General features: G+C 41.4%; 1 protein-coding gene across 1 annotated transcript in view; it reads left to right on the top strand.

The window, feature by feature from the left end:
- Positions 1-15,659, top strand: part of KLF7 (Kruppel like factor 7) — a 65,414-nt gene extending 49,755 nt beyond the window's left edge. Inside the window, exons 3-4 of the mRNA XM_041473347.1 lie at positions 1,113-1,236; positions 8,462-15,659. Of these exons, the coding sequence (XP_041329281.1) occupies positions 1,113-1,236; positions 8,462-8,513 (176 nt within the window). The 3' untranslated portion in view covers positions 8,514-15,659. The remainder of the gene's footprint in view (positions 1-1,112; positions 1,237-8,461) is intronic.
- The last annotated feature ends 684 nt before the right edge of the window (positions 15,660-16,343 follow it).

The following is a 16,343-nucleotide window of genomic DNA, read 5'->3' as shown; positions in this document are numbered from 1 at the left end:
GTAATAATCCGCTTAGAAGCTTGGTAGTGAAAGTGATTTCTTGTCTGAATTTTATCTCAACTGACTGCATGGGGAAGAGTGACACGGAGTTTCTATAGGAGATGCACTGGAGCATTTGTTATGGGGGGGAGATGTTAAATTTCAATGCACACCAGTGCATGTGCACTGAAAAGGAAAAGGGAGTCATGACTTGGGATTCTTCATCAGAAGGTGTTAATGACTCCATAGATGTTAAACCATGGCAGACTTTGACCTGCAGAGACTGATGTGCATTAGAAGATAGTTAGATATGAGCACAGAATCAGAATATCCTGCGTTGGAAGGGACCCACAAGAATCATTGAGTCCAACTCCTACCAGCAGACTGGAATCTCTCCTGTCTTACCACTACACCATTTCACTGCCTTCAATGGTATTGTTAATATTTTGGGGCAGAGTAACACCCGTTGAAGGTGTAGTGCAAGAAACCTGGAGGACCAGCTGATTCAAAGAACCAAAAATGTATCCTCTCACACTGGATGACCTGACACATAATTTCTTGGTCCCAGGAGTAGATTTTTTTTGTCAGAAGCAAGTAAAAAAGGTGCAGTCCTTGGGGGGAGCAGGTATGAATTCTTGAGGGGAGTAGATGTGAGGCTGGCCACAAAAAGGGTAAGTAGAACTGGGGTAAACCATGTGGTGTGGTAGTGGTGGTCACTCAGGAGTAGTGCACACCTGTACAGTGTTCAGGTGTTAGTACAGTCACTCAAGTTCTGCAGTAATACATCTGGCAAGGTTAGAGTGAGCTGAAAAGCTGTTTGAAAATCAAGCTTCAGCCACACAGCTGCTTAGGCATTTGAGGACATTCTTAAGGCTTCTTCAAAGGCCAGTTGGCTGGTTTTGTTAGAAACAACATGTAAGGTTGTGTGAGAATTTTAGCTGTGGTAAAATCTGGACTGGAACTATGCCCAGTATGGAAGCCCCAAGTTATTTGCATCCCACGCTGTCTGTGAATTGTGTGAAGGGATAACGGACTCGAGTGGGTTAGAGGCAGGGTGGGAGGACACGGGGCTTTCAGGTTGAGTGCTCAGTAATGCTGCTGCCACGCTGACTGTTCTCTCCTCCCCTCTGCAGGTGAGAAGCCTTACAAGTGCTCGTGGGAAGGGTGCGAGTGGCGTTTTGCACGGAGCGACGAGCTCACCAGGCATTACAGAAAGCACACGGGTGCAAAGCCCTTTAAATGCAACCATTGTGACAGGTAATGCAGCTCCTAACGTGGTGTTCAAGAAACCTGTGGACTTTTGTGACTGGCATGGAGCTGCCAGCTCCCAGAGACAAGAGACCTGGCTCCCAGCAGAGAGGCCCCTTCTGTCCCACTGCATGGATCCCTGTACCACGGAGGGACCCTCTGCTGGGCTCCTGTCCTCTCTTACTTAGTGGCCAGGCAGGCTGGCAGATGGGGAGTTCTTCCTAAGCAGTCTAATCTCACAGCACAGAACAAAATGTGGGACCAGGTGTAGGCCTGACTGAACCCTGCTGGTGTCTGTTGTGGGCATAGGATTCAGTTCATAGGGCAGGTCTTGCTAATACTCTTAAGGCAGAGAAGACATCCAGAGAGCCTTAGACCATTTCAGTGATGGACCTCTTCACAAAGCAGCTCTCCAGCTTCTGTCTCCTGATCCTGTAAGCCTGCTGTGCTCACAAAGGCAATGCTCCCTCTATTTGCTCTGCTTCAAGGACTACCCCAAGCACCACATTTTGGCAGGGTGGGCCTCACAAAAACATTGGTGTATGGCAGGAGGAATGGGGAGTGTGTGGCTGTTATGCCCCAAGTGGCCCAAATCTATAAGAAACCTCTAGGGACAAAGCATTCAATTTCTGTATGATCGTTGTCTTCTCTTAGCACTGACTCCAGGGCTCCTAAAGAAAAGAAACAAAGGGCACCATTCTCAAAAGCCCAAGAGTGATTTAGACACATTTTATCGTTCAAGTTCATGGGGTTGTTTTGTGTAAGATCCGTGATCTCTGCACATTCGTGCTAATTAGTGAATCTTTTTCTACAGTTTTAAATCTCACTCTTGACATCTGTTTGAAGTGGGGTATACTCTACGCCTTCATTCTGTGAGGGCCCGGCTTTGAAAGCCTGACAGGTGCGCAGGGCCGGGGCTCTGAGGAGCCTGTCAGCAGCAGTGCTCTGGGGCTCGGAAATGAGGAATGAGGTGTGAGCTGAGCCGCCAGCAGCTCCCTGCGAGAGCCGCCCTTACTGCTCTCACCGCGGGTCGTTTCTACAGCCCTCCCTGCTTTAGCTGCTTCAGTAAATACTGAGCTTCTCTGAAAAATCTGCTCATCCTTGCTTGCTGCTGAGTGTTTTTGAAAGCTGGGTTCTTTCAATTTAGAAACAAAACCAAAAGAACACCCTTCTCCACATCCCCAATCCCAATTGATAAGAAATCAGGGTGGAGCAAAAGCAATTACCCCTGTAATGACTCTTGACAGCGCTGACAGGATCGAACAATGAGCAGTTCTCCCCCTCTCCCCCCCCAGCTGAAGATTGGCAGTGCCCTGGGTGAAACCTGGATCCACTATTGAGTAATCAAATAATGTGCTTGCATCTGAACATGTTATCCAGCTAATCCTATTTATATATATTTTTAAAAGAGGCTTAAGAAAATTACCCATCTTTTTAATGCAGCACTAAGGTTCTCGACTGTGATAAGGAAACGTTTTGTAATACAATAAAGCCTCTAGGAAGCCTGTGGGTACACCAGACCAGCAGAGAGTATGCGTGGAGAAAGGATGTGTGGGACATAAACAAGGGACCCCATCCTTTTATGGGAAGGAAATTTGATCATTTTCACATCCTGCCTTTCCAAGAGCTTCATCTCCTTAAGTGCTCTTCTGCCCTTGTCTCCCCTCTTCCCGTCCCCCTTCCCCCACGGAGGGCTTCCTCTTGGATTATCTTTTGTTTTATCCCTGGATCATCTTTTGTTTGCTCAGAATGAGGGACAGGATAAGCCAAGTAGGGACCTCTGCAGTTCTGCTTTTGTTTAAGCACTTCTGTGAATGAGAACAATTATATCCTCTGTTTTAAATGTAAGGCATTGCCTTTCTCTTTTCTTTCCTCGAGTGGCCCCACAAACACACACACACATACATATATACACACAGCCCTAGGGTTTCTGTGTGAGGACAAACAACATTTTTAGCAGAGATCTAGAGAAATACAGCTGGTATTTTCAACTCCTTGGTCTCTTTCAGCCCTTTGTTAAGTGTTTGTTATTCTCCCTTCACATTTTATCCCTTTCTACCTAGCTTTTCTCTTTGGCAGCAAACTCAGTCACTGCAGTCAAGAGATATATTCTTGTAATAATCTAATGCATTTTCTGCTCTTCTGCTGAATCTGTAGATGAAGGAAAAATATTATTAATAAAATTCAGAGTGCTGAGGATTGTGCACTGTTAAACTCTATGCCCATACTATCTGTGTGTGGTGATAGGAGGCAGATTTGTCCTTACTCCCCCAGTTAATTGTTTTAGAGTGACAGTGCCTGTTCTTTTGCCCCTCTCTGCCATATTACTGTTTTTCATTATTTTCTCATTCTCTGGCCTCTTTGCTACCACCTATTGCAGAGGTCACCTCAAGCAAGCACTGAAACATGAGCCTAAAACTGTCTTTAGCCGTTTAGGCAGACTTTTAAAGATGTGCCTTCCTGAGCCAGGGTTCCAGCTGGAGAACAGTTTCTCTGTATTTGAACTGCTACTCTTTATTGCACTCCCCATTATCGACAGAAGCTGTGTCCACTCTCTCAGACATGCTGCCTTGTTAGGTTTTAAGGAGCTGATTGGAGCTGTTTTAACAACACTGATGTAGCACAAATCCTGTGCCTGTTGTTCAGAGCTGAAGGCTGTATCTTGGCAAATAGAGCATGGAAGGGGTGATTCAGATAGCAGAGGGGGATGTTGTTCACACAGTCTGGCTGCAGTTCCCTTCCAAGACTGTTTTCAGATGTGCTTGTGTCTCTCACCTTCTGACCAATGTCAAAGGAGTATTAATGTCCTCTGTGTATAAGTAAATTTTATAACAAAAGAGAGAAGAAGACGAGAGTTGTCCCAGCTCTATCCCAACACCATGATGCCCACAGATCACATTAGTCAGTCATAGCTGATCACATAGTCAGATCACATAGTTAGTCATAGCTGGCAAACTACCACTGCTTTGAGTAACATCATATGTACTGCAAATGGTGTGTGGCTTTGTGGCAGCAGGAGAGAAAGGAGATTCGGCTAAAGTGGTGTGGAAAGCACCCCAGGAAAGTCCTTAGTGCCTTCCAGATGCCAGGGTTATGTTGGTTCTTAGCATTCTCCAGGAATTTTGCTCTTCAGAAATGCAGGCTAGAGTGTCCTTACTCCCCCAGTTAATTGTTTTAGAGTGACAGTGCCTGTTCTTTTGCCCCTCTCTGCCATATTACTGTTTTTCATTATTTTCTCATTCTCTGGCCTCTTTGCTACCACCTATTGCAGAGGTCACCTCAAGCAAGCACTGAAACATGAGCCTAAAACTGTCTTTAGCCGTTTAGGCAGACTTTTAAAGATGTGCCTTCCTGAGCCAGGGTTCCAGCTGGAGAACAGTTTCTCTGTATTTGAACTGCTACTCTTTATTGCACTCCCCATTATCGACAGAAGCTGTGTCCACTCTCTCAGACATGCTGCCTTGTTAGGTTTTAAGGAGCTGATTGGAGCTGTTTTAACAACACTGATGTAGCACAAATCCTGTGCCTGTTGTTCAGAGCTGAAGGCTGTATCTTGGCAAATAGAGCATGGAAGGGGTGATTCAGATAGCAGAGGGGGATGTTGTTCACACAGTCTGGCTGCAGTTCCCTTCCAAGACTGTTTTCAGATGTGCTTGTGTCTCTCACCTTCTGACCAATGTCAAAGGAGTATTAATGTCCTCTGTGTATAAGTAAATTTTATAACAAAAGAGAGAAGAAGACAAGATTCTCTTCTCCTGTTGTTCCAGCTCTATCCCAACACCATGATGCCCACAGATCACATTAGTCAGTCATAGCTGATCACATAGTCAGATCACATAGTTAGTCATAGCTGGCAAACTACCACTGCTTTGAGTAACATCATATGTACTGCAAATGGTGTGTGGCTTTGTGGCAGCAGGAGAGAAAGGAGATTCGGCTAAAGTGGTGTGGAAAGCACCCCAGGAAAGTCCTTAGTGCCTTCCAGATGCCAGGGTTATGTTGGTTCTTAGCATTCTCCAGGAATTTTGCTCTTCAGAAATGCAGGCTAGAGTTGTTCCTCACACAGTGCAAGCCCTCAGCACTTCGAGGGGAAGAGTTTGACAGGGTAGTGGCGCTTGCTGATTCTAGATAAATAGGTGTTTAGGAGACAGCAGCTTAGTGCCAGACTGTTGGGATGCATATTCCTCTCTGCATATGTGCACACGTGCTCATGGTTTCCTTGTTGATAGCAAGCTGAGAGTGCACTTAGCTGGAAGGGACACCTCACAGTGGAAAATCCACAGCTGGTAGGAAAGATGGCTGAGCAATATATTCTCTCTCACTGTACTTACCTTCCCTTTTTCTCCTTCAGAGGCTTCAGTGCCAAGCAGTATTGTGTTGCTAAGGAGATACAGCAAAAAGAGAAAGGAAGGAATCATGTCTGGGAGCAGGGAATTTGTGTATCACACATCCCTGTATGAGTTTTATAATTAGAGTGTCTTATTCTAGCATAAACTGTTCTTTCTAGGAAGAGCTAGACTGAGGGGGGGATGATGGAGGAGGCTGTGATGGGCCCACATGTGATGTGCAGAGCTGGTCTGCAACTGAAAGAAGTGTAGAGCCAGAGATGCAGAGCAAAGTCTCATGTCATGGGCAGGACTAGAGACCAGCAAGCCCCTGTTCCTTGGTTTCTGAAGAGAGCAGGTTCCTTTGACAGCTTATCCTGTGGAGCCTCTTCCACTGCTGCCTCTAGTCCCAGAAAGAAAAAAAAATAAGTGTGTCCAGTAATCAATATGCTTTTTGACAGTGCGATTTAGCTGCAAAAATTTTGTACAGACTGTTTTACAGTTGAAGATAAATATCCACATCCACCAGCCTTACCAAGAGATAGTACTAATCAAATTAGTCAGCGGGAGAATGTGAAGAATTAGTATTGTACCACTTTATTAGCTATAAACTAGCAAATATGGCACCATTTTATTACCTATAAAAATATTATGGGTGCTAATACGGTAGTTACTGATGTGAAGCAATGTACTGAATCTATAATTTTAACAGATCTGGCTATGGTGTGACTCAGCATACACTTTCCTGGATTGCATCTGTAAAAGAGACTACTGGAGAGGAAAAGCTGTGCTTGGGTGGGGGTCTTACGACTAGTCCTAGACTGAAGTGCCAGCTGGTGCATATCTTTTTGGCAGCCACTCAAGCTGTTGTTTTGTTTTGGCAGCCCTTTGTAGCCAGAGCATGCTGCTTTCTCAGTTTTAAGACTGATGAGAGAGACGTTGGTCCAAGGATGTATTTTGTCACTCTAGGGCTAGAAAATTCTAGCTGTGCAGAGCCTGGTGTGTTGAAAGCCCAGTGTCCATTGTCAGATTCACGTGTGTCTTGCTGTGCCTCTGTAGGACCTTGGGGGAATGCCTCCTCCATCCTGTTTTGAAGTCTCATTTTTGCTATTCTGAAGGTATTAACTCTCCTGTAAGCCCTGCAAGTAGAGAAGAGATGACTTGAGCAGAGGTATGCTCATTGCTCATTCACAGAAGATGAGTAAATGACTTTTCTTGTGGAAGGTGTCTTGTTTTAAGGTTTCTTTGTCTTAAAAATGTACCTCTTGATCACTCATCTCTGTGTGTAGATGTTAACTGATCACATGTGTAGTGGAATATTAGCAGGACAGAAAAGGTCCCCTAACTATTTAAAACACTTTCATTTTTATAGTTCTTCTCTTTCTCAGCCTTTCTCTGCTTAGGGTGTTTATCCTTTGGGTATTTAGATTGACTGTTCTTTTTTTATCTATCAGTATTGGCTTTTTGGAGGAGTTGTTCAGTTTATTCTTCTGCTTCTTCTTTCTGAAAACTACAGAACACTCAACGACTGCTTTTTAAAAAATACACTCGGTACCCATATATGAGCTATCTTGATTCTCACAAGAAGCAATTTGGATATTCTTCAGACCATTAATGGCAGCTGCTTTATACTCTAGTTCTGTGGAGCACTGAAAAGACATGCCAGGCAAATCAGTTCTGTAAGCAGTGTTTCCTAGTGTTCTTGGAGCCTACAGAACCAGTTTACTCAAAAGCCAGAGGTATATGGAGGTTGGTGTGATATTTGTGGTAAATGTTTTTAAAATAAATAAGCCAGTATCTTGTAGCTTAAAGTGGAAAGAAGGTAAGCCAGAATTTGCAGGGAACTTGAAAACCTCCTGGTTTTAAATGCTCAACTGAAGTTTCTAGTAGAAGTTTAATTTTTGAGTGTGTCTGAGTCCTGCCACTGTGACAGGCTCCATTTTAGGGTTGTGGGGTAGGCAGCCAGAACCACTGCCTGCTTCTCCTGTGGTTTGCTTTCTGGTGCCATACGTATCTGAAATGACACTGTGATGGTGGGTGTAATGGACTGGTGTTTTCAATCCCATATCTAATGGGTATGGAGTCTGTCTCATCAGGATCCACCTACGTGTTCAGAATGACAACACATTATGTTTTCTTATGGGATGGAAAAGTCTTTGTGGATAAAGAACAGAAGTTGAAAGCTCAAATCCTGGCTTTCTTTTTTTCCCCCTGGTTTTACCACACCTGTGTGATTTACGACTTCCTTGCCTTCTCTGTCTTACAATTGTCATTCTTACAAAATAGGCATAATATCTTCTGTCAACATTCTTCAGGGAGGTAATATTCATCAGAATCCACATATTACCACCCAGATTCCCAGCTGAGAGGAAGGGAGAGATATGAAGCCTGATGGATTGTCAGCCTCCAAACTCTGAGCCATATTTCCTTCCAGTTTGGAGTTAGAAATGAGAATTCAGCTTTCAAAACTAGCATCATTCTTTGGTGCTTTTTGCAAGGAGTGAGCACTTGAGAAAGCTGGTTTTTTTAAAAATGGTGCTCTGAATAAAACTGATTTGTTTTATTTATTTATTTAATATGCAAACACATGCATACTAAATATTTGGTTTTATAGTACAGATGCATAGATGAGCACTCTTCCCTGATATCTGACTTAGTGAAAGAAGCGAGAGGGAGAGAAATGGGGAAAGGATAAAAGTCATCTCTTCAGCTGCTGAGGAGCCAGGGTAGTTGCCTATTTGTAGTCACAGAGGTCGATCACACAGGCTTTGGTGGTGATCCATGGATAGCTCAAGGAATGTCTCTAAACTGGGATATATATTTTCTCCTGTACATAGCAAGGAAGGAGCAGAAACCCTGTTTTCCAAAATCCTATACTTATTTCATTTCCTGCTTCCTTTATGTTGCAGGTGTTTTTCCAGGTCGGATCACCTCGCCCTCCACATGAAGAGACACATCTAAATATCAGTCAGCTTGGCATGGATGTCATCTGGGCTAAGTGTTGTGAGATGAAAGTGGAACTCAAGTTACAACGTGCTACCTTACAGGAGAAGAGAACTTGATCCCGTACAGTCCTCTGTACAGGGACCACATGCTCACAGTGTCATGCTCCCAGTTACACTTCAATACCTACATCGGTTCTTTTATGCCTTGCCCCAGCTGGATGGGATAAGATGCAGGCAAGGAAATGGTATAGAGGTGAAGTCAGTGAAAAAGAACAATTGCTTACAGTACTTCATCCCTCTTGGATTTGTTTCCTGTTTTTGCCAGTGGAAATCAAAGGAGGCTTCCCTGCAGGTGGACGGCAGTAAGAGGGGCTTATCTAACTTGCTTCTCAGTGCAACTCAGTAGAAGAATATGTCGTCTTGAAGTTGCCTATTTGTAGCACTAACTTTCTTTTTAAATAGATGGGGGGAAAACAATGACCTAGAAAACCAAATCCCAGTTTGGTAGCCAAAATTAACCTCTTGGTTTTTTTGTTCTTTTTTGAGAATTCCTAATTTTCAGTGCATCAGACTTCTCACAGACACTTTGACCTGTCTTGGTTTTGGTTCTTCTTCCCAGAACTGAGCTATTGAGATCCTTTTAAGTCAATACCAGTGGCCTTAATGGCAGTAGACTGTGGAGTGACACTTGTGACACAAACATCCTCTTTTTGGCCTGAGTTTATGTAGACTTCATGGAGGATTATATTTTTGTTGGTTGTTTTTATTTTAATTTTTTTTTTGGCTATTGCACAACATATGCACTAGGGACTCTGGAAGCTGCTGCCACGATGGCTAAGTAGCCAAGGGATAAACCCCTGAGATACAGCACCTAATATCTCTGTAAGCCACACCTTATTGCCATAGCTAGGACTTCTTGTTTATTTTTTGAACAAAAGACTTTATAAGCTTGTTTGGAAGCTTAAATCTTTTTTCTCTTTTTCTCCACAAACAAGTGATCTTCAGAACTCCTTGTCTTCACCTGGATATCAGTCTGGGACTGGCCACACAGGCATGACTACAGGATTCCTTCCACATCATGTGAACAGATTAGTCACAACCCACGGTGATTTAGTGGTGAATTATGTTGCTTTTTCTTGCAGTTCTTCTATTAACCAATTTAAAACATTAGCCCTTTGTTTCTGTAAAGAGCACCTGCAGACGTTTTAATTTACACCTGTTTGTTGAGCATCTTACATACAGAAAAAAACTCCCAAGCCAAAAATCTTACTCCAGTCTCTGAGTAGGAAATCAAGGACCTCTTCCAAGTTCAATGGCTTCATTCAGCATTAGCCCGTTAAAGAAAATATCAAAGTCCTGCTTTTCTGTTCATCAAGTTGATGCTGTAGCCCACTCCTATATGAAAAAATGTAACCATGTGAGCGGTGAAGGAAGGGATTGGATTTTACATACAGCAGTGAGGCATTTCCAAATGATTGGTCCAAAGTATCACTAACCTAGAGGTCCATTTTGGCCTACGGTGTGAATCATCAAGGAGAAGTGGAGGTCTCATGCTCACCCTTCCGTCATATTGATAGTTTGATTTCTTTGGCTCAAAGCGGATTAAAGTCTTCATTACAAAAGGAAAAAAAAAACCCTAAAAAATGTATTGCCATAACTTGTATTTGAACCTATTTGGCACTGGCCCTGACTCCAAAGACTGCATTTAGGACCATGAAAATGGCCTATGCAAGCAGGCAGGCCGTCATTAGGTTGTATATTTTGTATATTCTCGGACCATCCCTACAAGATGTGTCTAGAAACTAAACAAAATAGCGCGTGGTCCACAAAGGGTTGCTGCTCTTTTATAATGTATTAGCCAACTGCCCTTCTTTGACTGTTTTGACTCATTGACTGTTAAATATTTCCCTTAATTTATGTTTTGGGAGGTAAAATTGTACTCTAAGGGGAAAAAAGAGCAAACAAGAAACTCAATAGATGTTTTTAAGAGCTGTCACCGGGATCCTTGGCACTTGAATTCTCAGCATTTTGCAACCTTTGGTTCCAGTGAGAGATTGAATTTATTCAAAAGATGCTGGTTTTCCTCACAGTTTTCACAAAACACTGTGACTGTCAACTGAACACTTTGGGGACAGGGGAGAAATACGATGTCTGGCCCATATGGCATGAAATATGGACCAAAATCTAACCATCTTTTAGGGGCGATGATATAATATTCATGATAAGAGCATGAGAGAGAGTGAAAGAAAGTCAGAAAGAAAGAGAGAAGAAAAATTGAATTTATTCCAAAGATTTAAACTAACTATACTCTATATGTGTATATATATATGCTTATATATATATATGTATACATTTAAAAATTGCAGAGCACTGCTTGCTGACAATCTCGTATTTCTCTACTTCTGTATTTGCATACTTATTATGGCCATTCCACCCAGCTGTTTCACTGGGACTGAGGGCCCTAGAATCCAATTTGTGTTGGAGCAAATAGAGCATCCTGCCAGATGACAGAATCACAGAGTGTCCTGAGTTGTAAGGGACCCACAAGGATCATTAAGTCCAACTTCTGGCCCTGCGCAGGACATCCCAAGAATCCCACCATGTGCCTGAGAGTGTTGTCCAAATGCTCCTTGAGCTCTGGCTGGCTTGGGGCTGTGACCACTTCCCTGGGGAGCCTTTTCTGGCATCTGACCACCTTCTGGGTGAAGAACTTTTTCCTAATGTCCAGCCTGAACCTCCCCTGACACAGCTCCATCCCATTCCCTTGGATCCTGTCACTGGTCACCAGAGAGCAGAGATTGGTGCTGCCCCTCTGCTGCCCCTCAGGAAGATGTCTAATGGGAACTGAAACCTCAGCTGTGTGAAGCTGTAGAGCATCCAGTGAGTGCATTAGATTAAAAAAAAATAAGAGAATCCTAGAATTTCCTTACTGTAGTGTCCTAAAATTTATGCTCTCAAATTCTCCACTATGGTATTCATTGGCTGTGAATCTGTATAAATATCCTCCTTTGCCCTCTGAACACACCTGCCTTTAGGCATGCTATCAGTAGTATACAAACCTTAACTATTAAGTGATGGTTTAAACACCAGACTCTATTTAAATTAGAAAAAGTCAAGCAAGACTGTCTTTTAGTTCCAGTTGTCATTTACGGTCTTGTTGGCATCTTATTTAAATATACCAGAACAAGGGCCCCAGGGGAAAAAATGCTGAAATATATCTTTACGTTGTTCAAAAGGCAGGCCTACATCTAAATCCTGGATCCAAATAGCCTAAAAAACATAGAAAAAAGGGGGGTAAAACAGAGACTTCAAAATTCTCAGGCTTTGTAGCAGGTCTTGAACTCTGAAGCCAAAATTTGGGCTTCAGAACCACCTCTTATGTTTGAAAAGGGTGATATCTTTCGCCTGTATATATGGTGTACCCAGTCGATCTCTTGACTTCAGTTTTTGGGTGCTCATATGCAAGTGTCATAGTCATTACTAAAATTTTGAACCATAACTTTGGTATTTTATAGACAAAGTCTATAAAAGGCATAATTAGTGACACATTCCAGGATTGTTTTTTTTTACAATGACAAGTTTTGTTTCATTGTGGATATTTTAAGCTGTACGCTTCAAACTTGTGTAATCTGTTATAGTTAGTTCCTTTTTGGGCCTGTGTCTCCTGGCTAAAGTTGTACAGTTGTTCTCTCTCTGTAAATTATGAGTAGAATCAGACTAAAGAGGAAAGGCTCTGTGTAAAGCAAATCCATAAATTTGGTGACAGTTGAGGACAGTTATCCAGCTGCAGAAAGGAGAAGTTTTACCTTGTTTCCTTCAATGTGAGATTTATGCCTATTTGCAAAAGAGAAGCCATTATAAGAAAATCAGATAGTGGTTTCCAAGGTTATGGAACTATAGGATGAAAACAGATTGAGCTAAAAGTCTCACAAAATAGTGTACACAGAGGAAGCAACTAAAATAAATGTGAGTTTTTGTGATTAGCTAAATAATATTTTGGATCAGAACAGTCAATTACAGAATCATGCATGTGGAAAGGGGCCTCCAGAGGCCATCTTAGCCAACTTCCAGCTAGAGCTGGTTGCTCATAACTGTATCCAGCTGAGTTTTAAATATCCTCAAGAATGGAAATTCTGCAATCTCTCTGTCCAAGCTGTTCCAATATTTAACCACTTTCATGGTAAAAAAAAATTCCAAACACCTCTCTGTGAAGTAGGAATTTTTTCATGTTCAAATTTGTTTTCAGGCCTCTTCCACTGTGCACCTCCAAGAAGAGTCTGGCTTCTTCTCCACAGTCTTGGTTAGGTATTTGGAGATAGCAATAAGATCTACACTTACCCTTCTCTTCCTAAGGCTGAATCACGTCTCTCAGCCTCTCTTCATCCATCATTTGTTCCAATACCTTTGTGGGGAATCTCTGCTAGACTTGCTCCCATATGTCAGTCGTTTTTGTGACTGGGGAGACCAAGACAGAGTATTCCAGGTCAAGATGTGCTTTGTATGTGACAGTGTTGATAAAATATACTTATTCTGGATTTTTCCATTATATGAGACAAAGTCAAGATTCTATTTTGAAAACTGACTAATAAAAAATAATTTAGGAAGCACTGTTATACATAATTTTCTAATCAAATTTGCCAAATCTGTGCATAAAAATATGCTTATAAAAATATACTTCTGTACCACCAACTTGAGGCCTGGCTAGCAAAATTTGTTTTTTTTCGATGTGATCATTGATGGATCACTTTGAACTAAAAAATGTATTGTTTCATTTGTACTGGATCAAATATGAAGACACATGATGCTGTATTTTAGCCACTTCTTATACTAAAACAGCATTTCAATGCATCTTTATTCTTTATTTGTTTGGTTTTCCCCTTAGAAGATAAAGAGCAACATAAAATATCAGATATATTTTATAGAGATTGCTCTAAAAGTGGATGGCAAAATCCAGAGTATTTTTCATTATCTCGGAGTTGTTCTTTTTCAGTCTCTAGAACTCAGTCTAGACAATTACATTACCTGGCTAAACTAGCAACTGAAGTGAATTTCTAGATTCTTTCAATGTCTTGGACGAGGCCCTGAGCAGTCTGATCTCACTAAACAAAGCACTGAATCTTGGATTAGGTGACCTCCAATATTATTAGGTACCTTCCAATATTATTTTTTCTGTGTTTCTATGATTCATTTCACAGCTCTTACTTATTAAATGTGTACTGGTTCTATTTCTTCATAGTCTTGTGCTGATGAAACAGACTGTAGGGCAGATCTGTAGGTTTTTTTCTCAAATTCTGAGAGTTTCATCCTTCTTAAACTTTATAAGGTGTCTTCATGAGGGAGACCTAGAAAGGAAGAAATCTTAAAAGAACCCAAACCCATAGCAAACCAGTTAGAAGCAACATCATACCTTGATATGTGTCACAGCTGCAATGACTAGCCAGATATTATGGAAACAAGTTTGCTAGACTGGATAGATTGTTCACCTATCACATGGGAAGACCCATGTGATAGGTGAACATTTTTTTTCATTCATTCTTATTTTCCTCAGACTTTTTGGAATTGCTTTTTTTTCTTGGGGTAGCGCATTTTCACTTAATGTGTGGAAAGCACTGACCAAACACAGATGGGGAAGAAGAATCTGAATACAAGAGGATCCCTCAGTCCTTGCTTTCGAAATTGTTTTAACTTCAGGCATTAAAATGTAACTAATCACTAGGGTGTATAGCTACAATGGAGTAGATCAATATGATTGTTGCAGTGACTGAGTATATCTTAGTTGTGACCTTTCTGATGTCTGCAGAATCTGCCTTTCTCCCTCATTTTTATCTGACCCTAGACAATTTGGGGTTTGTATCTAATATAAAGGTTGCTCCTCCTATTTAACACACTTTATTTGTCTGTATACAAAAGAGGTGGTAATTGGTACTTTTGGCAAAGCTGATGAAGTCCAACTTCCTTAAGTGTTTCCCTTCCTCTTCTCTAAATCTATGTCAAAGTCTTTAAATTTAAAAAAAGAGGAAAATTTTGTAAATAATTTAATGTTACAAGGCCAGCACTCAGTGGATCAGGGGCTTTTGCTCTTGATTTCATTCAGGACTTGGCACATTCTGTCATTCCATCCAGTAAGACTGTTTTTGAGCTTTCATATCCTGGGCAATGCTCTAACCCAGAACTTCTAAAATACTTGTTGCTGATTTCAGATAGAATTGCACTTGTAAAGACATCTACATACCAAGAAAAAAAAAAGAAAACAAACAAACAATGCTTGACAATATCTATTTAACTTTGTCTTGAAAAAATAGAAATATTTTTCTCCCAACATTGACAAGTCTTACCTGTCTTTCATTAGCATTTAAACTACACCCTTGTGAATGATCTTTTCCAGGTCAGGCTTGGATATTTTTCTTCTTTTTGTCACACTTGAGTCTCTTTTTATTAATAGTTTAGGGATGAATACTGCAGTCTTGCTCCTCCACAGCTCTGCACAGGCTTCAGTGGCAAGATTTAGCATTGCAAGGACTGTAGGATCTGGCCTACCAGGTACTAAGATCTGTGTTTGTAAAGCTGAGAATTTCCTTAGAGTTCTCCCTTAGAGGAAGAAATCTTGAGAATACTTGTGCTATATAAGTTATATATATAATGATATAGTTGTATATATAAATTATATACATAAAAATGTCAAGATGGGGAGTAGACTGCCTTTATCACCTCAAGAATGAGTTTCCCTACCTGAAAACTTTCAAATGCAGGCATCATTTTAGAAACAGGGTTTTATAGTTTTCCTTAATGCTTGTTGATGGCATTTTTGGTGTAATAATTGAAGTTGGAATCTGTGATTTTCAAAATGAAAGCTTTGATGACTTTTTTTTTTTTTTTTTAAGTGCTTTGGTCCTAACTTCTATATACTGCCAGAAAACAGGTTCTCCACCCTGTCTCTGTGTGGGTGTGGATGTACATCAGTATGCTGTATATACCTACACAGAAGAGCAAACTGAGCTACTGACTTACAGTTTGTAGTAGCCAACTGTGCCTATTGCTTTCATTTAAGGAGGGCACTTGCTGTTGCCACTGCATTTTAGGAATCATGTCAGCTTCTGTGGGAAAGTTTTCAACAGTGCTGGGAAATACATGTTGCTGTGTACTGTGAATGAGTAGGCTGCAAATCTGGGGATTGGGAGGGAAGGTGGGAAGGGAGGGGGATGAGGGTTTCGCATGTACACACTAAAGGGAACTAGAATGGACAGAAACATGGGAATTTTAGCCTTTATTGTTGGGCTCTCGGGGAAATGAAAAGCTAACATGCAGTCCCTGGAAGGCCTGATGGCTGAAGGGCTGATCTTTATGTTTTGCAACAAATGTTTTACCCATCACTCTGTATTTAAATCCCCAGACCTGTCAGATTCTTGAAGTAGATCAAAACACTGGTTTAAACACTACTTTGTTACCAAGGCCATGTCTCTACCAGGGAAGCTGTCCTACATTAAAATCAGTCTAGCTAAATCACTTTGTAGCTGCACCTGTTGTGTGATTGCCTGGATCAAATTTGCATTGGCATCCTATGCAGTTAAGCTGAAGTGTAAGAAATGCTTCAACTAATTAAGATACCTCTACAGGAAGGTTCTTGCACCAATTTAAGTACCTGGTTTTGAAATCACTGCATATAAACCATAAGAGCTTTTCTCTTGGAAACACGGCCTTAGTTTGGCATGTCTGCTCATTTAGTTAAAAAATAAGTATGCAGGCTGAGATTTTTTTTTTTTTTTGCTTTTCAAAGTGACCTGTTTTCCCTTTTGTTCTTTGAAACTTTTCTTGCTCTCAACCACACATTAGATTTTTGTTTGGGGAA

This window comes from Pyrgilauda ruficollis, unplaced genomic scaffold (assembly GCF_017590135.1).
Source record: "Pyrgilauda ruficollis isolate IOZ18807 unplaced genomic scaffold, ASM1759013v1 scaffold3, whole genome shotgun sequence".
NCBI lineage: Eukaryota > Metazoa > Chordata > Aves > Passeriformes > Passeridae > Pyrgilauda > Pyrgilauda ruficollis.
This window is presented reverse-complemented; position numbering and strand designations above follow the sequence as displayed.